This window comes from Psammomys obesus, unplaced genomic scaffold, assembly GCF_907164565.1.
Source record: "Psammomys obesus unplaced genomic scaffold, mPsaObe1.curated_primary_1811, whole genome shotgun sequence".
NCBI lineage: Eukaryota > Metazoa > Chordata > Mammalia > Rodentia > Muridae > Psammomys > Psammomys obesus.
Window position 1 is genome coordinate 11087819 of NW_026596064.1, and position 27950 is coordinate 11115768.

Consider the following 27950-nt stretch of genomic DNA (forward strand, 5'->3'; position numbering starts at 1 on the left):
TCTAGAGCAGGGTCCCTTGGGACTGTTTGCTGGGCTTTGAGGTGCTTGAAATTTAAACCAAGTGTGAGCAACTCAGCTTCTGGGGTAGCTACAGGTGAGGGGTTTTTTGTTTTGTTTTGTTTTTCTATGAAGCCCTAGCTGTTCCTGGAACAAGACCTGTAGACCAGGTTGTTCTTGAACTCACAGAAGTTCGCCTTCCTCTGCCTCCTAGGATTAAAGTCGGGTGTCACCGGTGCCAAGCTTTGCGGGTGAGTTTCTTAAAGGGACCGCCATAACATGGGTAACTCTTGGGAGCATCACTGGGCGGGGACACAAGCATGAATGCACGCATGCATGAGAAAACGAAGGAGAACCTATTTTCACCTTTGAACGCGCTCATCCTAGGAGTTAACCACTTAGACCTAAAAGTCCTCTGAAACCCTCAAACTTCCAGCAAATCAGCCGGTTTCAGATCCCGTCCTGAATGAAACCCCTCAAACCTTCTCTTGAGACTCGAATAATTTTAGGAACCAGTAAAAAGTGGAAGACTTAAACCAAGTCCCTTCCCCTCCTAAGTCCACTCCTCCTCCGCCCCCTAACGTGGGGGACGGCGAGGTCTGCTCAAATTCATCCTTCCCTGTTGGGGATCCACCCGGGGCGTGCCGGGCACTCCTCCTGCCCCGAAGTTGGCCAGCACGTGTCCAGCGGGGCGAAGGGGGTGTCTCCAGCCTGTGTCTGCCTCCCCACACCTCCAGCACCTCGGGTCTGGCGCGCTCGTCCAGGACCGCCGGCCACCCGGGTAGGCTAAGGCGAGGTGCAGGCTGTGTCCCAAAGCCGCTCCAGACCACCTGTGGAGCGCGTGTCAACTCCTTTGTCCTCGGAGCCACTGGGCCGGGAGCCCCCGCGAACCAGGCGCCTTCCCCTGGACGCTCCCGGGGTCCCCCCTCTCCAGCTCTCCAATCGCCGCTCCCCGCCCTCCTCCCTCTCCCGAGCCCAAGGTAGCAGCGCTGGGTGCCCCGGGCTGGCAGCGAGCCGCCTCCTCACTTCTCATTGGCCGAGAGCGTCGGGGAGGGCAGTCACGTGGGCGCGCGGCAGGCCAGCTCCGGGGCCGCCATCTTGGCGGAAAGTTTAGGGGGAGAGCGACTGGGGGCGCGGAAGGAGGCGAGGTTCCGGGGGTGGGGCGGCCCGGAGGCGAGCGGGCGAGCGGGGCCGCTGGGCCGCGGCGAGCGGGCAGGCAGGCGGCGGCGGGGTGCGGCCGCCGAGGGGAGCTCCTCCCTCCTCCGCCTCCCTCCCCCCCGGTGCCCTCACTCCCTCTGCCGAGCTCGAGCCGGGGCGGGGCGGGGTACGTGGAGCGGGGCCCGGCGGGTCGCGCGGCTCCCGGGAGTCCGGCCGCAGCGCAGCGGGGCGGCCCGCGTTCGGCCGCCCGCGGGAACTTGGCGGCGGCGGCGCCGCAGGTGTGGAGGCCGCGGAGCGGGGGTTGCATGCGCCGAGCGAGGTGCGGCGCGGAGAGCGGCGGCTGGTCCCGCGCCGGCCCCTGCTGGAGTCGCCGGGAGGAGGCGAGCGAGGAGCCCAGGCAAGCGAGGGGAGGGGGCCCGAGCGGGGCCGGGGGAGCGGCCGGGCGCCGGGCGCGGGCCGGCGGCAGCAGGTGTGAGCGCGGCTGGCACGCCGCGGCCGCCCCGCTCCTCAGGTGCGCTCCGCGGAGGGTGAAGCTTTCGGGGGGGACATTGCCAAGCCGCCCCCGGGCTGCCTTGATTCCGGGGGGAGGGGAGGCATGCTGGCCCCCCGAGGACCAGCTTTCCGCCTTGGTGGACACTGCAGGGGGGTGGGGTGGGGTTGAGGCTCCGGCTTTGCACTTGGGGAAACTTTGGAAGGTGTGGGCACTTGCACCCAGGTTGGAGTTTTTTTCCTGCTCTGGAGTTTTTTTGGGGGGTGGGGTGGGGGGGAGGCTGAGTAATGGATCCACGCTTCTGTTCTTCGCTTGACTTCAAGTTTCCTTTCCTCCTGTGTGTTCGTAGAGGTGTGTGCCGCCTTCCTGGTCCTGGAGAAAAATGCCGGTCCGGAAGCAAGGTGAGGATTTCTTTTGGAACTGTTTTGTGGCTGTCACTCGGGTACCCGGTGTTACAATTGCTGTTTTTAAAAGGTTTGTGTGACTTTGGTGAATCAGCAGGGTCTCACCTTGATTGCTTATGGTATCCGAGCTTCACATGATTTCACAAGGTGGAAACACCTAGAACTTCGCAGAACTCACTTTGACATCCCTAGTGATGACAGAAGCAGTCCATCCCCCACTGTGTCTTTGAAAAAAAGAAAAAAGAAAAAAAAAAACTTGGTTGCTTCAGTATTTCTCTTCATCAGTCTTACTCAACACTATTTTGTGAGCGACTGTGGGATACTGAGAATTGATGTTTAGAAACACTTCACATTTGGTTATAGGAACAAATTGTAGCTAATTTGTTCTGGTCTGGTATGCAGTCTCAAAGGAAGTTGCAGGCGTTTTAGTTAGATGGTCTTTGAATATTGGATGCCTTCGAGGTGCATTTACCACAGACTGCTCACCTTTCTCTACGGTGACATGAAGTCTCCAAAATACTTGTCTTAGGGAATATGGGTGTGGATGTAGTGATGGCTGCAGCCAACTTGGAGGCTCTGGGGAACTCCTTGGATGTCTTACAGACATAGCATGTACCACTTTCTTGTAAATATGTATGCAGATACAGACCAGGAATAAACACATGAAAATTTAACCGAACTCTTTTTTTTTTTTTTTTTCCAGATACCCAGAGAGCATTACATCTGCTGGAAGAATATCGATCGAAACTAAGCCAGACCGAAGACAGACAGCTCAGAAGTTCCATAGAGCGGGTTATTAACATATTTCAGAGCAACCTCTTTCAGGCTTTAATAGGTGGGAATTAAAACTTTTTTTACTTGTGACCGTTGTCCTAATGCATCATGCTTCTCTCTTACATCAAACTTAGACTAATGTACTTGGGTCTCTCTGGGACAGTCATTAACTTAGAACATCTTCAGCGACTTTTGTATTTTTCAGTTAGGCCACTGTCCCTTCTTAAAATGTTAAATTACCAGAAAAACTTACCAGTATGATCATTTCTGTGCCCTTTGAGAATAGCATTCCATATCTTAGCTATTAAGAGGTGGACAAGTTGAAGAAATGTTTTAGGGACACTAAAGGTAAATGGCTGAACTACTGTTGGTATGTCTCTGTAGCTGACTTGTATTTTTCTAGAGTGCTTGAAATACTTGAAGGGTTCTGCTGTGTTTGAGAACATTCATCCCTTTAATATACATGTCTGTTAAATTTGGCATTTTCGTGGAGTATGAATTTTAGATCTGGAAAACGCTCTCGGAGATGGTCTTGTCTAATAATGACTTTATTCTACAGACAATCAATACAATATCAGTCTTGTTCTCACCTTTATCTTACATATGAGGTAGTTTGTTGTTTTAAAGAACTGAACAAATAATCCAAAGTCCTGAATTTAGTTCCTGATACTGTCAGTGATTAAATATCAGAAAACTCATTTAGTTAATAAAGTAGCTTAGACTACTTTATTATAGAATGTGGGTGTTAAAAATGAAAGAGTGGGCTTTTAAGTCTTTATGAAGTAAGTAGGTCCTTTTTAAGAATGAAATTTTTGTTTTCACATCATCCCCAGTATATGAAAGAAGTTGGTCTGTCTCTGACCTTAATTCTTCAGAAGTTTGCAAACTATTGACCCAGATTACCTAGTACTTCCAGGCTGTAGAATAAGACTGTATAACATGTTCAAGTAAGACATGTACTTTCTTACATTGTGTTCACTTTCTCTGTAACTTTCTAGCAGGTAGGCCGTGTGTGTGTGTGTGTGTGTGTGTGTGTGTGTGTGTGTGTGATACAGTAATTATTGGTGTAATTTGAACACTGCTTTCAATGTGTGCCTTGACAGATAACTTATTGTTGTTGATGCTCTTTACTGAATTTTAGAATTAAAATATTTATAAGAGATTTCCTTAAAAAATTTTTTAAATTCAGTGTTATTACAGGCTTAAATGTGCATTGCAGATAGATGATGAACTGCCATATATTTGTCATCCATCTTCAGAGATTATCAGCATTTTGATAATGTTATAGTGAATACTTTTGCTTTGTGTTTCTAAGCCATGAAGCTTAAGGTCCAAATGGATCATCAAATCGATTTTTGAAGGGGAAAAAAAACAGTAAATGAGGAAGAGAAAGATAATTTTTTAATTATTTGGTTTTGTAGATGACTATTAAACCTAGAAATTTTTATTTAATAGAACACTTTAGAAAAAAACAGTATGATTTGCATGTCCTCATTAACATACACATGTGTATGTAGACTGTAGTCTTACTGTGTGGGAAAGCTGTAACGTAAGAAAACTGAGTGGTTAGTAAAATAAATAGCATCGACCCTTTCCATACTGTGGTTGGACTTGCTATGTTATGAGGCAACAGTTGCATATTCTTCCTTGCCTGTTTCGAATGTTCATTCATATGCATAATTGAATTTTGATCACCTTCTACTTAAGTTTGTACCAGAGAATTTTGTTTGTGATTATTTTTGTATAGCTGGAAAGTAATACTTTTTGTCATTCATTCAGGAAGTTTTTGAAAACATACCATATGAAAGTTCGGCGAGGTAGATAGACTTAACATGGTTTGATTACATCAGAACCCCTATACTCAGGTTCTTAGTGATTGCAGGTCATTTTAAGGTATCTGGGATTCAGGTGGCTTCAGGAATCTGTGGTGATTTTATACTAACCTACCCCTGAATCTATATATCTATCAGTTTCTCTCTCTCTCTCTCTCTCTCTCTCTCTCTCTCTCTCTCTTTGGTTTTTTGAGACAGCGTTTCTCTGTGTAGTCTTGGCTGTCCTGGACTTACTTTGTAGACCAGGCTGGCATCAAACTCACAGAGACCTACCCACCTATCTCTGCCTCCCCAAGTGCTGGAATTACAGGTGTGCAATACCATGCTTGATGGAGTTATTTTCTTAACACATCACTTTCCTTGTGCATAGGATTCTGATTTCAAGATCTGTCTTTAAATCCTTGGGTAAATTTACTCATGTGATTTGCATGTTTTATTGTATTTTATCTGTAATGAATAGCAAGCTTTAATTTTATTTAAGGGAAGGTATCCTGGGGATTAAATCCCTGTTAAATAAGCACTCTACCATTGGGCTACAGCCCCAGTGCCACAGTTGTTTGTTTGTTTGTTTGTTTTTTAACTTTTTGTTTTGTTTTATTTTTTGGTTTTTGTTGTTGTTGTTGTTTATTTGTTCGTTTATGGAGACCAGGTTTCTCTGTGTGTGGTTTTGGCTGTCCTTGTACTCTATAGACCAGGCTGGCTTCCAGCTCACAAAGATCTGCCTGCTTCTGTCTCCCAAGTGCTGTGTCTAAAGGCATGCACCACCACCTCCTTTTCACTTATTTTTAACCTTAACTTTTTACATGTGTACAGTTCATACCTCCCACTCTTTCTCCTCGAACTTCTTTTGGAGCATCTTAACTTCATGGGGTTTTTTTGTTTGCTTGTTTCTGTTTTTTTAATAATTCGCTGAGTCCAATTAGTACTGCTGATATGTTCATGGGCCATCAACAGTGGCCACACAAAGAAAATGATTCTCTCTCTTCCAGCGGCCGTTCCCTGCCAGTAGCTTTTCAGTGAGCTGTGGGGTCCCGAGCCCCTTCCCCATGCACACTGCAGTTTGTATCAGCTTGATCTTGTGCAGGCAGCCACAGCCGCTGAGAGCTCATGATTGTACTGGCCAGTGCCATGGTCAGAGGACAGCATCCTCACCTTCCCTTCTACACCCTCTTCTCCAGTGTTCCCCGAGCCAATTGATAGAGATTCTGGTTAGGTCTGAGTATTCATAGTTACTTATTGTGAACAGTTTGATCAGTTAAAAACCTGCATTAACTACTGCCCATCGTAAAAAGAAACCTCTGGCTAAGGTTAAGAGGGGCCAGGGAACCCACATGGAGAGGCTGTAGTGAGCCTTATTTATAAATTAAATTTTAACGTGTGTATTGGAGGCTTACAAAATGATGTCATAAGGTATATAGATAGATAGCAAAATCAACTATAGTGAAGAAATTAGCATACCATCTTGCATATTTTTATTTTTAGTCAGAAGCAGGTAAAATGTGCTTAAAAACAAAAATTCCTAATACTGTCCAGTTTTATTGGCTCTAGTCCTCAGGTTGAACTGTAGACTCCTAAATTTGTTCACCGATCCTCTCAATTTTTTTTTTCTAGGTCTTCCTCACCCACAGATTTGTCCTCACTCTTCATATATGAGCTTTATATTCTTCCTTAATCATCCACATACAAGTGAAGCCAGGCGGTGTGTTTATGTGTCTAGCTTGTTTTACTTAGCACAGTGTCTCTAGATCCAGTTATGTTGTGATAGATGAAACTTTTTGTTAATGAATGAGATTGTCTGTATGAATGTATATATATGTGCATACATAGTATATTTTTAAGTGTCCATGCATGGACATTTGAATTGTCTTTGTGTTTTATGTGTTGTGGGTGATTCTTCAGTGAACATGGGCGTGTAGATATCCTTATAAGGTGAAGATTTTATCTACTTCGGGCATATCTGTCCCCAAAAGTGGTGTGCCTGGGTTGTGTGGTAGTTGTAGTTTTCATTTTGCTGGGAAACTAATAGTTTTTCATGAGGCTTCACAGATGTAGTTCTAACAGAAGTGTAGCATGGTTTTCTTTATTCTCGCCACCGTTCATTACATCTTGTGTTTGTGATGGTGGGCATCCTGTAAGTGAGAGATGTTCTCTCATACGGCTTCAGTGGGTTTGAGCTTCCTTTTATCATTCCCTTCATCATTTTTTATGTTTATGGAAAAAAGGTATATTTAGATCTTTTGATTCCTTTTAATTGAAGCTTTTTTGTTTTTTTCCTAGCCAAGACCTCATATAACCATGAAAACTGTGTTGCTGAGGGTGATATAAAAAGTAATGATGGCTACATTTCAGTCATTTCATTTAGTACTCAGTCCATGAGGTCTGTTCAACAGTGAGGTGCTTGTACCATTTCATAGATGAGAAGTCTTAGGTACTAAGAAATGACTAGTTTTATCCATGAACCCTCTGATGCTAACTTGTGTAGTGTAAAATTAAATTCTAATTTGAATCCAGAACTTCTTCTAGTTCATTAATTAAAATATTTGTTTTAATTTTGTTCAATTTCGTTACATTAAATGCAGTAACCATAATAACAAGTTTAAGGCATGCTGCTCTGTAGGGTTGGTGATTATCTGTAAAGTATCATTTTCAAGGAGAATGTTTATAATGAGTTGATTTTATAATCGGGACTTGAGAACTTAGCACACTGTAGGTAAAATGTCAAAATTGTGTTTTGTTTTCTTTCTGTAACTGAGGTTACGTTTTAGCCTGATACTGACTTGTATTTGAAAGTGTGTATGGTAGATTTGAGCAGGAAAACATAATAAAATATGGATTAGACTGGAATTAAGAGAATTTTATTAACTTTTCATGTAGTGGTTTTGATTTGGTTAGGCTGAGTTGTTTATTTGCTTACTCTAGTGCTGCAGCATTGTTTTGACTTTGCTGCTTCTGGTTGAGTTTTCTTTTGACCCTTGGAATAACAGAGCTGTAAAAGCTTCTGCAGCAATTTCTAAGCCATTTCATCTATGGAGGATGGAACCTCTCCTCTGTGCAGAGTGGAGGCTCGGACTGGGCATTACTTTTAGTTGTCACAGCTCTAATCTGGACTCTTTCTCCAGCTTTTATGTCTTTTACAATCTTTCTGTCTGTCTCTGTCTCTCTATGTGTTTCTCTTTGTCTCTGTCTCTCAGAGTGAATGTGTTTGTTGTTATTAAGCTTTCTGCCTCTGTGCAAGCTATATCCATGGCCCTTTTTAAACTTTTTTTTTCTTTTTTCTTTTAATTTTAGACAGTATCTTGCTATGTTGACCAGGAATACCCAAACTTGCTCGCCAGACCCTGAATTTGAAGTCTTCCTGCTACCATATCCCAAGGAACTCCAACACTGACATTTTTTAATAATACAATTCACCTCTTGACACTGCCTTTAAAAAAAAAAAAGATTTATTTTATAGATTTAAAAAAAAGATTTATAAAAAAAAGATTTATTTTATAGTGTTTTGCCTGGATATATGTATGTGTATACACCACTTGCATGCAGTGCCCATGGAGGCCAGAAGAGGGCATTAGATCCCAAGGAACTGTAGTTACAAATAGTTTTGAGCTGCCGTGTGGGTGCTGAGAACTGAACCCGGGGCCTCTGGAAGGCTCTTATGCTCTTATATAATGTTTTTCATTGGTGTTTATCTGATATTTGTAGTTACGTTCAGATTTTGTGTTCTTGGCTGAGATATTGTACATACAGAAGTGTTCAGTGTCACCCTTCCTTGGTAACGTTAATTTTGATGACCTAATTTTACATTGTCTGATTTCTTCCTAGTAACTTTTCGCCTTGCACTTATATGCACTTATATGGACCCTTTACGTGTCTTGAGTAAAATCATGATTCTTGTTTGAAGTTGTTGAAAAGTAATAGTTGCCTCATAGCAGCATTCTTCTATATTTCCCAGTTAACACTTGGCATTTTGATGTATTCAGAAGCCCTCTCTGTCTGTCTGTCATGAACTTTGCAGATCTTTGTTCCTTTTAGTGGTTATCATTTTTTACTATCCTAATGATCTTAGTGTGTAGACTGTCTCAGATTTAGCCTAGGGGTGTCCTTCTCAAACGTGTGTGCGTGTGGTTTTTTCAAGTCAGGGTTTCTCTGTGTAGCCTTCTCTGTCCTGGACTCACTTTGAAGACCAGGCTGACCTTGAACTCACAGAATCTGCCTGCCAGGCCCCGAGTGCTGGGGATTAGGCACATGCCTGAAATCTCTTGTGTTTTTATGACATGTCTTGATTCTTCAGCATTGGTCTGATTTTGGCATAAGGTGGTGCTTCTGGTCCATCTTATGATTACCAGTCATCCATCTTTTAAGAGGAATGCTCATGTGTTAGTCAAATGATGTCTAAAACTTAAGAGATAACTTATTTTTATGTACTAGTTTGACGTCTACCATGTTTCCAGTGTATGAAATATAAATTTGTTATAATATGAAATTTTGTAGGCTGTTTTTCTTCCTTGGGGATCCAAGTGGCATTTACGGTGTACTTTTATCTAGAAGTAAGCTGAGTGTCTTTGACTCTGCTGAGAATAGGATGGTTTTCCTATTGCAGTGGTGTGTTGTATTTCCCTGTCCCTGTAGCCCTCCAAAGTGGGATCTAGTGTAAGGATAGTACATGCTCCACCTAAAATATTTAAGGTCAGAGTACTGTGGCTTATGTAAAATACAAATAAATGTTTTTCTTTATAGCTGTACAAATACTTTGATTTTGTAAAACGTCTTATATAAACAAAATTGTAAAGCTGTTACCTATGTGAGAAGTGATTACTTAAAGTTGGCATATAAGGACAGGCTTGAGAGAGGCTGAGGTTAAGAGCCTATGCTGCTCTTGCCAAGCAGCTTGGCCTAAGTTCCCAGCATCTACGTCAAGTGGCTTACAGATACCTGAACCTCCACTTCCAGCTTTCATGTGCACATATCTACATTTTGATACACTCAAATGCATACATACTCACAAGCAAGCCCCCACACACACTTAAAAATAATCAGAATCTTTAAAAATACAAAATTATTATATAAAGTAAAAAAAAAATATCTAGTTAAAATAATCCCAGAAAATCTTTCAGAAATTTAGTGCTATTGCTTATTGACTATAACTGTTTTTTCTCTAAGGACATGTTTCAGTTTCTTTAGTTGAATACCAGATGAAAGAATTGACTTCTACTAAAAAGAATTAAAGAAGCCCACTCTGCATAGTGAGGTACAGCAAGAAGGTCACAGTGTAAGCGGCACATGAAAACTAAGACTGTCAGAGGGGCCAGTCTTCTCCACCACAATTGTGTGTGTGCTGTCCACTTACTTGGTAGGCTGCTGGCAGGGGGAGCTGCTTGGTATGTGTTGGGGGTACTGCAGTTGAATCTATACTTCTCTGCATCATACAGAATTGTTTTTAGTTTTCCCAAACTTTATCGACAGACTTCTTTCCATGTTAGATTTTTGTTAATTTTTAGATTAAATGACTTTTTGTATAACATACATTTTTCCATTAATGGCTTTCCAGGAACTAGTTTTTTAATTAAATTTTTATAAGAATTGATAAAATTGCATTCATAGGCATACAAGTGTGCATATCTACCCATACATGTGTGGATTGATGTTGTTCTACATTCTTCATTATGTCCATAAGATAAATTGCCAGAAATTAATTACTAGGTTAAAGGGGTTTAAATTTTAAAGTTTTTCTTGTAATTTGTAAAATACTCTTACTAATATTATATTAATGTCATATTTTAGACAGTATATGGAAGAATGACTAGTTTACCTTAAGCAATGTAGAGTATTATATACTTTGAGTTATTTTGATGTTTTAATTTCTGAATTCCCTGTTCGTGTCATTATGGCCATTCTTTTTTGCCTTTATAAAATTAATACTAGGCATATCAACCCTGTCTGACTTGTAAATCACAAGTAACTACTCTTATTTGTTGTGTGTTTTCAAATGAGTTTTAAAAACTCGTGTTTATTTATGATTAAATTTATCAGTAGATAGGTGTTTTCCGCTTGTGGTATCATGCTAGAAAGGCTGCCCTTGTTATTCTTATCCCTAAGATTACTATCTTAATATGTCCCCAGCATTTTAAAAGACATTTTCACTTGTGTGTATGTTTAATCGCTAGCAGCACGTGCATGCATATATGTGCAACACACACTAAAAAGGTGTATTTTAAAAAATGTGTGATGGCTACGGTTTAAACTGCTATAGCAACTTAATTATATATTTAAATTTCTATTACTAAACATGTATTCAAATTGTGAAAAAAATTGAAAGCGATAGGAGAGTCATCTGAAGTTGTTTGAGCAAGGTAAAGGTTACATCAGCCAGAAACAAATTGACAATTAAATTGACCATGATGATTTTTTCTCTCAGTTCTGATTTATTCATATGTTTCAATATCCAGTAACAATAATAAGGACTACTCATACTTTTATAGATTATACTGTGAAAACAGATGTAACTGTAGAAAAAGTCAATTATAACTAATGCTTCAAAAGTTGTATCTCTTAGTACAGTTTTATCAGAAATTAACATATTTACCACCCAGTGTAAAAATAACAGTCCTTCAGTAAAGCTAGGTAACCATTACTTTGAAGCTTTGCTTTGAACTCGTGATCCTCCTGCCTCTGCCTCCTTCAGCAAATCCTACCGGTGTGCACCACCACGACTGGTGAACCTTTACTTTGAAAGTGTAAAGAAAATAAGTGAGTACAGTGGTAAAAAATGATTGATATGTAATAGATTAAAAATACTTCCAGACTTCACTGAAGGTGCTGCAGACATTCCCCTAGATATGCATAACAAGTATAATTAAAATAGCTGATTCCATTTTTTCTTACTACTCTGAAAATTTTTTTCTTGTAAAAATGGTGGTAAATTAGCAGAAAAAAATCTATAGAAGAAAATGCAGGAATGCTGAAATATGTGTTAGAGGAAAGTGCTTGTTTAGATGAATCACAGTTGAGAACCTCACTGGAATCTCCTGGATCTATTTTCTCACAGTGTGGTCCTGTTTTTCCTTTCATCGTCTCAAAAGCGTTCTCCTACATTTTAGACTAAACTGGGTTCCCACAAGTGTAGTTTCTAAACAGAAATCCAAATCAGAAGTTTGAACGAATGAAAAGTTTAAACATATGAAAGAGATTAAACTTAAACACATTGAGCTAGTCCTAAGAATCAGTAGAATCATTTTAAAAATGATTAAAGAAAACATTTCTAGAGGGCAGAGAGATGGTTCAGTGGGCAAAGAGGCTTGTAGACAAGCCTGCTGACCTGAGTTCAATCCTCAAAACAGAACTGACTCCAGGAAGTTGTTGACTGACTTCCACATGTGCCTGCAGTCAGACATATACATTACACACAGACAAACAAAATCTTTGTAAATCAAGTCACTTATATGAGAAGTCTGTATGTAAAACACTTCCATTGCCTTTGTTACTTTCCTAGTTGACACCTGAAGAGGAAGGATGGTATAGCACCCCAGAAGTTCCCCCAAAGGTAGAGAGATGAGGCGGGACTGTAAGATGTAGAAGGTGGACATTTCCAGCTAGGCAAAGACACTTTACGGTTCTGGGGGATGACCGACATCATGCGAAGCAGAAACACCTCACAAATACAACATTTCTCAAGAACAACTCGGGCTCAAAGTAGGAAGTCTAGACATAGAATAAGACCATGTAATGATTTAACACAACATAGAGGACATTCCTAATCTATGAAAAAGTTTTACTTGGTGGAAGAAATACTGGCAAGTCACAACAATAAGAAAATATTTGTAAAATGTTTATCTGACAAAGGTCTGGTACCCAGGTACACAAAAACCATGTATGATTTTGACAGTAAGAAAAAATCCACTGAAAGTGAGCAGAAGTGCAAATATCTCACCTAACTAGTCAGAAATAGCAATTAAAAATATAAAGACATGTCTAATATAAAGTGCCATAGAGCTCTACCAACAAAAATGACAGCTGAGTCAGTAGAATAAAAGTACAAGCCACTGTGGCCGCCAAAGTTTACACCAGCCGGGGATTCAGAGTGAGATTCTTCTTAAAACCAAGTCACTAAAACCTAAATAGTGCCACATGCCCTGTGCAATGCTTACAATCCAAAGCACTGGTGCAACTTGATGGCAAGGATGTGAATAACACACACTGTCTGTGGGCATGTAGAATGGCATGACCACAGCAGAAGACTGTTCAGGCAGTTCCTTAAAAGCCCAGCATTACTTATGCTCCTGGGTATTTACCCAGACAAGTTGAAACATGTCCACTGAAACCTACACATAGCTTCCTTTTCTTACCTTCCTGTCCACCATGATGTAAATTGTTTTTGCCACACAGTCCTATGCTCATTGTTCTACAGCAGGCCCAGAAACACAGCCAAGTGACCATGGACTGAACATCTTGGAAACCATGAGTCAAAGTACTCTTTCCTCAAAATAAAACAAAATAATACACAATAAAAACAAGGTGTTGGGGATATAGCTGAGGACTGGAACAAAACACCCTGCACATGATTTATAGTAGCTTTCTTAATAATTAGTAAAAGTTAGAATGTCTCAGATGTTCTTGAATAGGTAAGCAAAGTGTGGTAGAACCTTACAATACGGAGTATTAGCAGTAAAAAGATAAAAAAAAAAAAAAAAACTGTTGGGCAGTAGTGGTACACACCTTTAATCCCGGCATCTGAGAGGCAGAGGCAGGTGGATCACTGTGAGTTTGAGGCCAGCTTGTTCTACAGAGTGGGTTCCAGAACAGCCAAAACTACACAGAGAAAAACACGGTCTGAAAAAACAAAAAACAAACAAAAAAGATAAAAAACTAACAAGCCAGAAAAAGACAGGAAACTTTACATGTACTGTAAAGATAAAGAAGTCAGTCTTCAAAGACTACACACACGTTGGGATAGATTCCTGAAACTGAGTTATTTAGTGAAAAAGGAGGTAAGCATTTAAGGCTTTTGTTATGAAATGCTCATACAAATGTTATGTCAGTGCAGTTTATAAGGTAATATATGGAAGATTCCAAAAACTATAGAGATAGCAAAAAGATCAGTAGTTTCCAGAATTTGGGGAGTAGAGGCACACAAGATTTTTAAGGCAGTGAAGCTGTTCTGTTTGGTATCACAGTAATGGATTCATGTGTTAAAACAGCAAATGTTCATATTAAATCAGTCAGTGTACAACACAAAAAGAATCTTAATGTAAATTATGCTCTTTAGGTAATGACAGTGAATTAATAGTGTCAGTGTTACCAAATGCAGCATGCTAACATAAGATGTTGGTAGTAGGGAATGAGAAGGTTAGCTGTGGAAAGTAGTACTCTTCCGTTCAGTTTTCCTATAAGCCTATTTTTTTCCTGTAAACCTAAGTTTACTCATTTTAAAAAAGCTGTCTGAGCTTATAGTAAATTTATAGTAACTTTAAAAGATCAGTATACTCCGTATTAAATAACTTCTGAGTCATAACAAATTAAAATGTACGTGTACTCACGCACACATACACAGATTGCACCCAGGGCTCTGTATGAAGACGTGCTCTGTCATATAGAGTTAGAGTCTACCTTTCCCTTCAGTTTTCTCATTCTTCCAAAAACATGTCTGGTTTTGGATTTTAAAATGTTTGTTATTAATTTTTTTTTTTTACATGTATGAGTTCTTTGCCAGCATGTCTGTGTACCATGTGCATGCCTGATGCCCACAGAGTCTAGAAGAGGGCATTAGATCCCTTGGTGATGGAATTACAAATGATTGTTTTTGCCTTGTGACCCACCACTGTTAACCAGGGCCACTCGAGTGGGCATAGTGTGAAGTTTTCTACTAAAGTAGAGAATTTACCCATGGCTGCGTCATCACAGACAGTGACTTGCCTTTACCCAGCAGCCCTCTGGCCATTAGCTCCTCAAGGTGGAGCCCCATGGGTCCTGTTTATGGGCTGGCCTTGTGGGTGCTGGGAATCGAACCCCAGTGCTCCGCAAGAGCAGCCAGTGCTCTTAACTGCTGAGCCATCTCTCCAGATCCTCTTGTTTGTTTTTATTGTTTGAATGTTTAAGATAAGCTGAATTCTTCATTTTCACAGTTATTTTGTGAATAATTTGAATTTTGCATGTCATTGGCATGTCAGCTTTTAAAAATAGGACATAGGAAAGAATGATACTAGGATTTACTATTTGTTTTTTGTTTTCCATTTAATTTCTATTTGGAAAACGTCTGTTTTACTTCATGGTAGGTATCCTGTGAACTTAATTGTTGTCCCCAGGTGAAAGAATGTTAATTGTAGAGTGTAGAAGTATGTGAAATTCTTACAATTACGGTCTTTTGTCCCTAAATGTTTTGATCAGTGGCCTATGTTTTGCCTGACATGTAGTGGGAAATAGAGATACTCATACTCAACAAGAATAGTTCCATATGTGTATGCCTTTTTTTCCAGAGAGGGCCCTTTTTGATTAGATGCCCCTTTTAAAACAATTTGAATGACGTCATTAAAGATAATTCCGCAGTTTCTGAAGGAAGTGCTCTCTCTTGTTTTTGACAGTTTCATTCCTGTATATTATAACATTCCTCCTCCATCCATTCTTACCCTGCTACTCCCCCCCTGCTTAAGTCCCCGGAACACTTTGGTATCTTTTTGTTGGTTTTTGCCTCGTGACCCACCACTGTTAACCAGGGCCACTCACGTGGGCGTGGGTGTGAAGTTTTCCACTAAAGTATAGGTAATTTGCCAGTGGCTGTGCCATCACAGACAGTGACTATGTTTCTCCCAGCAGCCCTCTATGGCTCCCAAAAGTCTCTTCGGCCTCTGTGACTTTATGGGCTAGTCTTGTATAAGCCTTGTTATGCACCTGCGGCTGTTGTGAATTCATGTGTGCCACAGCCACGCTGTGTCCATACGATAGCATTTCATAGCCCTTTACATCCTTCATCCCAGAACTCTACTGGTTGTAGTTGTTACTATTATTATGATTTTGGTAACGTGCACATAATATGAAATTTAGCATCTTAATTTTTAATTATTTTCAACTCAAACCGAAATTCTCTTTTTGAGCAATAATTATGTCTCAACAACAAACAAAATATTTAGATACTGCCACATGCCTGTTAAAATGTAATAGTTCCCCATCCAGAGCCTCCCTCACCTCTACTTTTAGTGATTATTTTCGTGTGTCTGAATTGATGATACGGGTACTACATATAAATGCAGTATAGTATTTGTCCTGTTATGTATGGCTTATTTCACTTAAGATATTTTCAAGATTTATCCATCCATATAGAATGTATTAAGGATTTAATTTCTTTTTAAGAGTAAATGATATTTCTTTGTATGTAATACTGTACTTTAGTCATTTATTTTTGAAGGGTACTTGAATTTTCACCGTTCAGCTCTTATGCTCTAGTGATAATTGATTTACAGATTACAGATCTATTGATGTGGCTCAGTCCCTCTCCTCTTTTTATTTATTTATTTACTATTATTATTTTTTTTAATCCCTATACGTGTACTAGGAAGTAGAGTTGCTGGATCACATGCTAATTCTATGTTTAGTGTTTTGAGCAGCCACTCTTCCATTTTCAGTTTTTACCGTTTTACACTCACTTATGAACAGTGAAGGAGGGTTCTAATTTCTTGGTATCCTGTTAATGCTTGCTTTCTATTTTTTGTTTTGTTTTGCTTTAGAATAACCATTCTAAGTGGTGTTTACTCAGCCTATTTTGTTTTAACCCTGATACAGCTAACACAGCATTGATATTTTATCCTTCAGTTAGAGGAGTAAACTCGTATAGAGCAAATTAGAAAAGCCTGTTTGAAGGGTCTTGGGCAGTGGCTCAGCTTTTAAAATTACTAGTCGCTCTTCTAGAGGACCCAGGTTCAACCCCAACACCCGCAGCAGTCTGTAATTCCAGTCCCAGGAGATCTGACACCCTCTTCTTGTCGCCAAGGTTATTGAATACGTATGCACCGACATACGTGAAGGCAAAACAGCTCCCCCACACAAAATAATAACAAAAATTGTAAAGAAGCCAATCTAACTAACTATATATATATATGTGTGTGTGTGTGTGTATATATAGTGTGTATATGAATATATAAAAGAGTGAATAAAGGACAGTATGTAAGTATAAAGAAATATCATTTATCCTTTAAAAGGAGTTAAGTCCTTAATACATTCTGTGTGGATGGATAAATCTTGAAAATATACTGAGAAATATGTACATAGATGTATATGTATATATACACACAATCACGTAAGCACATATGCACACACATATATATGCGAATGAAGGGGCTCTTTGACAGGTGAATATAAGATCTAGAATTGAGGACTTCATTTGGCAAGATGCTGTGAGAATTTTCAAAACTTCACACTATTCCTTGATCTGAGCATAAAGACTGTTACATGGTAACAGAGTCCTGGGGAACCAAACCCTGGTCTTCTGCAAGAGCCATTGTAGCCATTGAGCCATCGTAGCCATTGAGCCATCTCTCAGCCCAGTAATAATCCTAGCAGCTGGTAAGATGGGCTGATTTCATCTTTAGTTTTTAATTAGTACTTTACTTGGAATGTTTTTTTTTTAATTCTACAAAACTACAAAACAAAACAAAACTACTTTGTTCCTACTGTCCTGTGAGATGTGGGTTTTCAAATTTTTATTACATTTCATTTATTATAATTCAGCTGAATGTGGAAATCTGAGGACAACTTGTGGGAGTCAGTTCTTTCATTCCACTCTGTATGTAGGTCCTGGAGATTGAACCCAGGTGATAAGCACCTTTACCTGCTGAGCTTAACTCATTGTCCCAGTGAAATATGTTTTTAAAGGGCATAATGATACTTTTAAAATAGAAAGAAAACAAGAAGTGAAAGTTACTCTAAGTGTTATTTGTAGTTACTGTTCATGATTTATTCAGGATGATGCATATATTGGCTATTAAATCCCTCTAAAGAATTACAAACGATAGTAGTAGGTGACCAAAGAACTCTGAAATCTAAACGTTAGGTGATTGTCACTCAGGGTTACTGAGCTGTGTGAATAGCCACTGCTAATATTATTAATGTAGTAAGTTCATGTAATTCCAACTGGGAGCAGAGTAATTTTATTTTTAAATTATGCTATTGTGAATAAATGTTTGGTTTCTTTCAGGTTTTGTCATACCTGTAAGTGATTATTTCTCACTTCCTCTTGGATATGTAGACTAGAGAAGCTGGAAATGTCCTAGTTCTTTGGTTTTTATTTTTTAAAAAAATATTTTTTTATTTATGTATTTTATATTTATTTTGGTGCCTTGGCTTCATATATGTCTCTGTGAAGCTGTTGGGTCCCCTGGAACAGGACTTACAGACAGTTGTGAGCTGCCATGTGGGTGCAAGGTATCGAGCCCAGGACCTCTTGAAGAGAAGCCAGTTTTTCTTAACTTTTAAAAAATGGCTTTTCACTTTAGTTAGAAGGACAGTTAGAACCACCTGAGGATTTACATTCCTGGTCTCAATAATGATGATAAAGATGTAAAATATTAGTAGTGGTTCATCTGAACAATGTATAATAATAACATAAGCCACTATTTATTGAGAGTATATTACATGCCAGCATGCTAGGCACTTTATTATGCTCAGTTCTTTTTTTTTTTTTTTTAATTTTTTTAATTTTTTTTTTTTTTAATGCTCAGTTCTTACATAACTCACAAGAAGGGAAATTATCAGAGGGTTAGTCATTTACTTGTACTTGTAGCTAATAGATAAAAAGAGTTTGGAATTTAACCCAGCACTTTGAAATATTTTTTTGGTTTGAAAATTTTGGATGTGTGTATGCAATGTATTTTGATCATCTGCTCTATAATTTCCCATTCAGTTTCTTAAACTCTTTCCTCCATATCTACTTCCTCTCTTCATGTCCAATACATTTTTTTATGACCTGCCCAGTCTAATTACTGCTATCCTTGTGTGCATGGATATGGCCCATCTACTGGAGGGAACATAGACAACTTACCAGTCCCCATAATACCCTTAAAGGAAAATGCCTCTCCCCCTCCCACCATTTGTCAACTACCTGTAGCTTCTCAGCTGAGGTGGGCTTGTGAGCCCATCCCCCATCCATGGGGCCTTAACTTTTTAGACTTACCTTATCATGTGCATGTGTGTTGTATGTGGGGGTATGTACATGGAAGTGCAGGTACCTTCAGAGACCACAAGAAGGGGTCAATCCTTTGAGCTAGAATTTCAGGCAGTGGTGACCTCCCTCACATGGTGCTGGGTAACCTTAACCATGAGCCATCTCCAAAACGCTGACTTCTGAAATGTTAAACACTCATGACTTTACACGGTGTCCTGCAGGTTTTGGTGTAGTTGTGACATAGTGAAACAAGGGAAGAACCTCCTGTTAAAAGTATGTGGTTGAGCTGCACTTGGTGGTGCAGTCCTTTCATCCTAGCGCTTGGGAGGGAGAGGCAGGCATATCTCTGAGTTCAAAGCTAGCCTGGTCTACAAAGCAAGTTCCAGGATAGCCCAGAGAAACCCTCGAAACTGTGTCTTGGGGTGGGGGTTGAGGGTGGATTCTTATGTGGTGCTAAGATTGGACCTATTTTTCTAATTAAGAGTAAAAAGTTGTCTTTGAATTATGTTGTTTTAATATTGCATAGTCTAGGAGGTATGAATGCTTTTGAATTTTTCTTTTTCTTCATCTCTAGATATTCAAGAATTTTATGAAGTGACCTTACTTGATAATCCAAAATGTATAGACCATTCAAAGCAGTCTGACCCAGTTCAGCCTGTGAACACTTGGGAGATTGCCAGCCTTCCAAGCACAACTGTGACGTCAGAAGCCCTGCCCAGCAGCCTTAGCCCTCCAGTAGAGGTGAGACAAAGTTTTCACAGTCATTTTTCAGTGGTCATCTTTTTCTAAAGATGGATATTTTTTGGAAATAGTAATGAGATGGAGAATAGAGTTAAAATATTCTTTAAAAGTTGAGAATCTTGATTCTGTCTTAAAGTTTGTAACTTGTTTGAGGTCTGAAATACTTGTTTTGGGATAATAAAAAGTGTCTTGCATAGTAGACCCCAAAAAGCTCTGCTTCTGTAATTATTAAGATGGCCACTATAGTTTGAAAGATGATTTTGCTTTGGTATTCTTGCCTAGAGAAAGAATATAACTGTGGCTCTGAACTCTTTCTAATGTAAAGAATCCTCTGTTGATTGGCTTGAACGGTTGCATTAAAACTCACAGAAGAATAACAGTCCTTCCAGTCGGTGTTGGCCTTTACGATTTTCTGTAGTTAAAACTGCCTACTTCTGTGAGTTTTACTAACTATCCTGGTAATTGGTAATGTCGTTTTTCAGTTGTGCTGTGTTGCTGCTGGTAGGGTTGGATGTGGTGCAGCATTTTGTAATGAGGGTTCTGCCAGAGAAGCATTAGTCATTTGAAAGTGGTTGTGTCTAAATTTGAGTCTCGTCCCTTCTGGTTAGTACTAGACTGCCTGGAAGATCCAACCAGCTTCTGTTTGCTGAGTAATAAGTCAGAAAAGCGTTGATGGGGAGCAGCTATGCAGCACATGGCAATGAAGAAGTCGGGTTTTCACTTCTTTTTTACTTAATGTGTTGTTGGATAGCATTTTAGAGCAGGATGAATGAGCACATATAATCCCTCTCCTACATTTTAAAGCTGAAAAAAAGAAATATAAAAGAAAATGAAAAGGAAACAACTTGACCCAGCTTAAGGCTAGTTTTGGACAAGTCTATCTTTGGATATCAGACTTCTTAACATTGAATTTATAGGTCTCTTTAGCAAACTTGATAGAATTGTACACATTTCTCTTTCTTTCTTATTTTGTGTTGCCTCCAAAATAAGTTGCCTGGCATGGCCAAAGCCCTGGATTCAACCCCTAGCCCAGAAGTGGGGACAGATGTGATTAGGTCATGAGGGCCTGCGCCTCACAAGTGGGATTAAGGCCCTTAGAAAAGAAGCTTTGTGCACAAGTTTAGGTCTGCCCTCTGCCTGTGAGAGTGAAGCAAGAAGTCCTTTACCAGAGCACATGCCTAGATCCTAGGCTTCCTATCTACAGAACTGTGAGGAGTATGGTCTTTTATATAATATTCTCATGTGTTTAGTTTTAGCAGCACAGGTAAACCTAGACATTTACAGTTTTCTCGATTAATTACTTTATATGTATGAACATTTTGCCTTTATATATGTATATGAACCACATAACACACCTGATGTCTAAGAAGGTCAGATGACGGGATCCAATCCCCTGGGGCTGGAGTTACAGATAGTACTGAGTCATCATGTGGGTGCTGGGAATTGAACCCAGGTTCTCTGCAAGAGCAGTAAGTGCTCCTAACCATTGAGCCAACTCTTCAACCACCAGTTACTGTTTTCTATTTCATATTTATTGTCTTAGTCCTAGGTTAAAAACCTTGATGTTAGGGTTTAAGAGCATAGACTTTCATGTTGACCTACTGTTTTTCTGTTGCTTGATTTATAATACGTGTGATTATAAAGCAGAGAATTCTTATTTTTATAGCTTTAAATATTTTAAGGTTTATTTTATATGTATGAATGTCCTGTTTGCATGTGTATCACATGCATGCCCAGTGTAGGAGGAAGTCAGAAGAAGGTCTGGAATTGGAGTTATGGGTAGTTGTGAGCCACCATGTTGATGCTGGGAACTGAACCCCAGTCCTCTGCAAGGACAACAAGCACTCCTAACCACAGAGCCGTCTCTCCATTTAGGGATTATTTTTGAATGTCTGATATAGTACAGCCAGTGGTAATGAATATGAATATCAGTTTTAAAGGAACTCTGTGTGAGGTAGAAATTTACCTCCATACAGATTTCAGATTTCAGTAAGAAAGGTCAACAATGTTGTCTTTTTTTATGGTTACTATTGTGATGATGAAACACCATGACCAAAAAGCAAGTTGGGGAGGAAAGGGTTTATTTGGCTTATACTTCCAAATGGCTGTTTTTCACCAAAGGAAGTAAGGAGAGCCACTCAAACAGGGCAAAAACCTGAAGGCAGAGGCCATGGAGGGTACTGCTTACTGGCTTCCCATGGCTTGCTCAGCCTGTTTCTTACAGAGCCCAGGACCACCAGCTCAAAGGTGGTGGCACCACCCACAGTAGGCTGCCCCCCCCCCATCAATCACTAATAAGAAAATGTCCTACAACCTGATCTTATAAAGGTGTTTTCTCAGTTGAGAGTCCCTCCTCTCAGATAGCTCTAGTTTGTGTGTGATGTTGACTAGCCAGCACAAATGTTTTGAGTCATTATATGGGAGAGATTATAGCTTAATGTAAAGTGCTTGGCTGGCATGCATGAAGCCTCTGAGGTTTGATCACCAACACTTAGGCAAAAGGATTTTAGAAACATTTAGTTTTATAAATATGTGAAACAGTGAAACCTAGAATGCTGTGTACAGGCCTAGTTTCTTCACCACTTAAACTATGTAAGCATGCTGAAGGTTCAAGCAAATGGAAGAGTGATAACTCAAGTAAATGTTAGATGTGATTAGTTTGGAAAATGTATGAGAAAGAATAGGATCACATGGTATTCCCTGTGGGGAAATATGCAAGTAATGTTTGAAATTCATACCCATTCACGGATGGGCTCTTGAGAGGGTCATTGGGATATGTCTATCAGTTTCTTCTTTTAGTGGGGAAAATGTATATTGCCACACTTATAAAGTCTGTTATTAGAACTTCTGTTTTTGTGGAAAACACCTTGACAGATGTTAGTCTGAAAATGTACTTAGTTTAAAGCACATTGACAGTTATGAGACCCGGAAATGTTTGGAGATTTAATTGTTTTTGAGAGTGCTATGTGAGTAGGAAATGTATTCCTCTATTGCCCATTCATTCTTGCTTTCTTTGGATTGGAAACTTCGCTAAGTGATCGCTGACTTGACCTCTTCTTCAGTCCTGTTTGTGGCTGAAAAGACTTTGGAGCACACTGACCTGAATTCAACCAAATGCAAAAAGACACTTCTGTTTAACTACAAATTGAAAGATAACGTGGAAATTGTGTTTATTTTGCTTCATACAAGACCGGAGTTAGTACTATGCTCACACATGAAGTCTTGATAGGCAGTCTTTTTCTGACAAACACGTAATGCAACATGGCCTTGACTCTTTTACTTAATGTTTGTTTTCGTGAAAAATATTTGAGATTGCTTGCTTTCTGCAAGTACTTTTCTATTTCTCTTAATGATATAAATCTTTGCATTTTAAGGCATCTGTCCAGTTTCTTTGTTTTATTTATTTACAGTTGGTAACAGTTGCCAAATCCTTGTTAACCTTATGCCTTTGTTACCTTTTTTCTAATACAGTAAAATTAAATTCAATATAGTATATTTTAAAGTAATATCTCATTTTCTTAGTGTCTTTTTTATTCTGTCTTTTACTTTGAACATATGCCTGGTGAGATGTTGAGAATAATCTTTGTTTAAAAACTTTTGGGGGTAAGGGTCTCCACCCCCCATACCTTCCTTGCTCACCCCAGTGCTGATGGTCAGTTGGGGGTTGTTTGCTTGTGTATGCAAGACATTTTACTGCTGACCTACATTGTTGGTGTCCCTGCTTTTCCTTTGTTGTACTTTCATTCATTTTTTTAAAAAGGTGCATTTTGTTTTAATAAAAATAATTCTGTTGGATTACTTAAGAGTATATGACTTTAAAGACAGGAAAAGGAAGTAGGAGAAATTGTCTAATTTACTGGAATATTATTACAGAAAGAATGTACTGTTCTGGTCCTAGTATCTCATTTTTAAGTGGCTGGAAGAACCAAAGGCTTAAAAAATGAGACCATTAAGAACAAACTTTTCTATGCCTTTAGGATAAAAGAAACCTTTATTATTATTATTATTATTATTATTATTATTATTATTATTATTATTATTATTATTTTGATGTTTCAAGACAGAGTTTCTCTGTGTAGCCCTGACTCTGCTGGAACTCGATCTCTAGACTAAGCTGGCCTTGAACTCTCAGAGCCTCCTGCCTCTGCTAGGGTTAAAGGCATGCACCATTACACGTGGCTAAAGGAATCCTTTTGGTTTTTATTTGAATTTTTATTAATTACACTTTATTCACTTTGTATCCCCTGTAGCCCCCTTCCTCCTCCCTTCCAATCCCACCCTCCCTTCCTGTTCTCCATGCATGCCCCTCCCCAAGTCTACTGATAGGGGAGGTCTTAAGGAATCCTTTTCTAAGTGTTACAAAACAACAACAAAAAAAGGCCACTACAAACCAACCACTATGGAGGTTCAGGCTCAGGATGATGGTGAGTTTAAGATCAGCTGAGGAACTTGAATCCTGCTTCAAAATTAACTGTAAAAAAAAAAAAAGTCTAGGGCTATCCATATAGCTCAGTGCTAGCATATATGAGGCCTTGGGTTTAATCCCTAGTCTGATTTTTAAAAAGTCTGGGGAAGGTGCCTTTGGTGGTTAAGCACTTGCCTGGAATGTATGTCTGATCTCCAAAAATCATGAATGTTGACTATAGAATTTTTTTGTGATCCTCAACTTTGGTTGGATCTTAATTATAGAACGTTTGTATGCTGGTTGTGGTGGTGCTTGCCTCTGATGCAAGTATTCTGGGTCATAAGGCAGGAGTATTTTGAGTTTGAGGTGAGCCTGAGCTACATAGTGGGTGACACGTCTTTCTTCCAAAACAACAACATCATCATCATCATCATCATCATCATCATCATCATCATCATCCAGCCAACCAACCAGCAAACAAAAACAATGAAAAAGAAAAGTTTCACATAGCCCATAAGGGCTAATTTTTTTATTTGTAACCACTTCAACTCAAGAAACACATAATACAGTCAGCATTCAATAGGAAAGTGACCAAGGATGTGAATGAACAGTTTATAGAAAAAATATACAACAGTAAACCTCACATTAAAGTAATGCAAATTAAACTGACAAGGGATATTTTCAAGTAATTAGCTCATTAAAAATTAGCTCAGTGAGTACACAAAAAACTCTTATGTGGTTGGTAGAGGAGGAGGACACACTTGCACAATAATTTTGAGACCACAGTATACAATCCTGTGGCCAGTACGTGCTACAGATTAATTGTTTCAAAATAATTACAGAAGTGCTCGTTGCAGTATTCCATATAATATTAATAAATACAATAGAAGAAGCAGTCTGAATGATGATTAGTAAGGAACTTGATTAAAGACACACTGGGTCAGTGGCATAGCTTAAAGGATAAAGGCGTAGTCTCAGGGCTCATAGAAAGAACTGACTTGCACAGGTTGTCCGCTGATCTGCACATGTGTATTGTGGTATTGCATTCATATTTTCATGTATATACATGCACACACACAATGCTTTAAGTAAAGCATTTTACTGTAGCTATTTTAAGCTAAAAATTATTAAGCTAAAATAAACACTATATTTTGACTTTATGATAGTGTGAAAGTGATAGAATTTAGGAGAAATCATGCTTCAGATTTTGAATTTTGATCTTTTCTAGCCCACACACTGGCTCACAACCATCAGTGACTTCATTTCCAGGGGATCTGACACCTCCTGACATCTTTGGGCATCAGGCATTTTGAGTTTGAGGGAAGGAGCCTGGGAAAGAGCACTACCACTGCCCGGTAGCCCTGCTTCCAAGACTTATCTTTCAGTGCTTGGCATTGGCAGCGCAAACACCCGTCAGCCATGAGGTCACACACTGAATTTCTTTAGTGTATCATGTTCTCAGTTTAGGATGGGTTAAAACATAATTCCATTGTCAGGTATCTCTATATTGAATGAAGCAGGTTATATGTCATACAGTGTTAGTTGTCTAAAAGAACACAGGCTTAGTCTTCTTTTAGGTTTTTGTGTGTGTGTGTGTGTGTGTGTGTGCGCCTGTGCCTTTAGGCTCATTTTTCCAGCCGTTCAGAGTTCATCCAAGCAGGAGAATTATCTAAGTGGCATGGGAACATAATTTTTTTTTCTTTTTCATCATAGGGTTTTTGTTTTTTTTGTTTTGTTTTGTTTTTTAACTACAGATTTTGGAGGCAGGACAGTTACCGGCACATATGGACTGTTAAAGTTTAAAGCCTTCTGAAGGCTGACTTAAGTGTGTCAGGGACTCTTACATTCATAGGAGGTTAGAGAGTCTTCATGCTGCTTTGTTGTTAATTTCCTGTTAGTAATGAGAGTAACCCTGAAGCACCTTTTCATAGGTCAGTTCATTTTTTTTTAAAGATTTATTTACTTACTTATTTTATGTACATGAATGTTCTCTTTGCATGTACACCTGCACACCAGAAGAAGCCATCAGATCCCAGTATAGATGGTTGTGAGCTACTATGTGGTTGCTGGGAATTGAACTCATGACCTCTGGAAGAGCAGACAGTGTTCTTAGCCATTGAGCCATCTCTCCAGCACCATTTTTTTTAAAAGTCTTACTTAGTTCTTTGTTTTGCCTACATGTATATGTGTGCACCACATCTGTGCCTGATACCCAGAGTTACACAGAGTTTCGGAACTCACTCTGTAGACCTCGAGCTCACATAGCTCTACCTGCCTTTGCTTCCCAAGTGCAGGGATTAAAGGCGTGCTCGACCACCATCTGGCCTGAGTTGCTTTTTATTAGGTACTTTTATTTTGCTCTTCATGCTCATTTGATCCATATTGCAATTTGCAGATGACTAAAATTTTGTGCCATCCTTCAAATTATAGTTATACCATATGCACCTTGATGGCTCAGTTAAAAACCTTTAATGTGAGCTCTTCACCCAGTTTTTTGGTTCATACTAATCTCTGTATGCCTATAGCCCTTTGCACTTTTTTCTTTGTGAGAGCTGGAGTCAGTCAGGTTTCTGACTTGTAGTTTTCTTTTGGGACCTATATTTTACAGTTAATTTGGGCCTTTTTTGTGTCTCTTTAAAATTTTGTTTTGGAAAAACCCCATACTCACAGAAAATGTAGCTTGTGTGTTCGTGTGTGTGTGTGTGTGTGTGCGCGCGCGCGAGCGTGCTCGCACATGCATACGTGTATTCGATGAGTTTGAGTTTGTAGGTTTATAGTTTTTAGTCCCATTGAAAAAATTCACCCACTGAGTGGGGCCTGGTGACACAGCCTGTAAATCCCAACTACTCTTGAGTCTGAGACAAGATTACAAGTTCAGGGGCAGTGGAGATGGCTCAGTGGTTAAGAGCACTGGCTGCTCTTCCAGAGGACCTGGGTTCAATTTCCAGCAACCATGTGGCAGCTCACAACTGTCTGTAACTCCAGTCTCAGGGGATCTTACTCCCTCTGGCACACACATAGGCAGTACACAGGTATATTTAGGGAAGACACCAATACACAAAATAAATTAATAGCTAGCTAGGTAGGTAAGTAGACAGATAGCTACATATTTAGATATTTAGATAGACAGATGGAGATATATGTATGTATGTATGTGTATATATATATAGGTAGAGAGAAAGACAGATGTTTAGGTATTTAGATACATAGATGATTCGATAGATAGGTAGGTAGGTCGATAGATAGATAGATCTAAGTATTACAAGTCTAAGGCTTGCCTGGGCTACATAGTATATTCAGAGCTACTGAGGACAGTTTAGTGAGACTCTGTCTCAAAATAAAACCTGAAATGAGGAAGGGGTGTATAGATCAGTGCTAGAGTGTTTGCCTACTTCATATAAGATTCTGGTGAAAAGTGACAGACTTCAGATATACATAAAAAGGGGGAAGCTGATTCCAATTGCATATAAATCAGTTTGATTGGGTTTGTCTACATAGCTTACTAGTGTTATAATTTTTCCTCTGCCTTATTTTGGATGGTTTCTATGTCTAAAGTTTATCAAATGTAATATCATTAATTCCATTCAGAAAAAAAATTATTTCAGATATTTTAATGATCTCTAGAAGCTCAATTTGGCTCTTTTATTTATTTGTTTCCCACATCTCATAATTGCTTGTTTTTGCCTTCTCTACATGAACACATGCGGCCAGAACCAAAGTAGCTTTTAAAATCGCCTTGTTTAACTGTTTTTATTACTTGTCATTTCTGACTTTTTTTTAAAGATTTATTTATTTATGTATTTATTATCTATACAGTGTTCTGTCTGCATGGTCACTTGTGTGCCTGAAGGGGGCACCAGATATAGATGGTTGTGAGCCACCATGTGATTGCTGGGAATTGAACTCAGATCCTCTGCAAGAGCAGCCAATGCTTTAACCTCCAAGCCATCTCTTCAGCCCCGTTTCTGATTCTCTTAATTGGCTTTTCTCCTTTCCTTTGCCTGCT

General features: G+C 39.4%; 1 protein-coding gene across 11 annotated transcripts in view; it reads left to right on the forward strand.

Moving 5' to 3' along the window:
- The first annotated feature begins 1125 nt into the window (after positions 1–1125).
- Positions 1126–27950, forward strand: part of Dlg1 (discs large MAGUK scaffold protein 1) — a 187041-nt gene continuing 160216 nt past the window's right edge. For 9 of the 11 annotated variants that reach the window (XM_055624807.1, XM_055624806.1, XM_055624808.1 and 6 more), the window contains exons 1-4: positions 1488–1552; positions 1995–2046; positions 2753–2884; positions 19373–19539. In XM_055624807.1, coding sequence (XP_055480782.1) covers positions 2028–2046; positions 2753–2884; positions 19373–19539 — 318 coding nt within the window. In that variant the 5' untranslated portion in view covers positions 1488–1552; positions 1995–2027. Of the gene's footprint in view, positions 1553–1994; positions 2047–2752; positions 2885–19372; positions 19540–27950 lie in introns of all 11 variants that reach the window. The other 2 variants (XM_055624814.1, XM_055624817.1) reach the window with 1 other exon arrangement.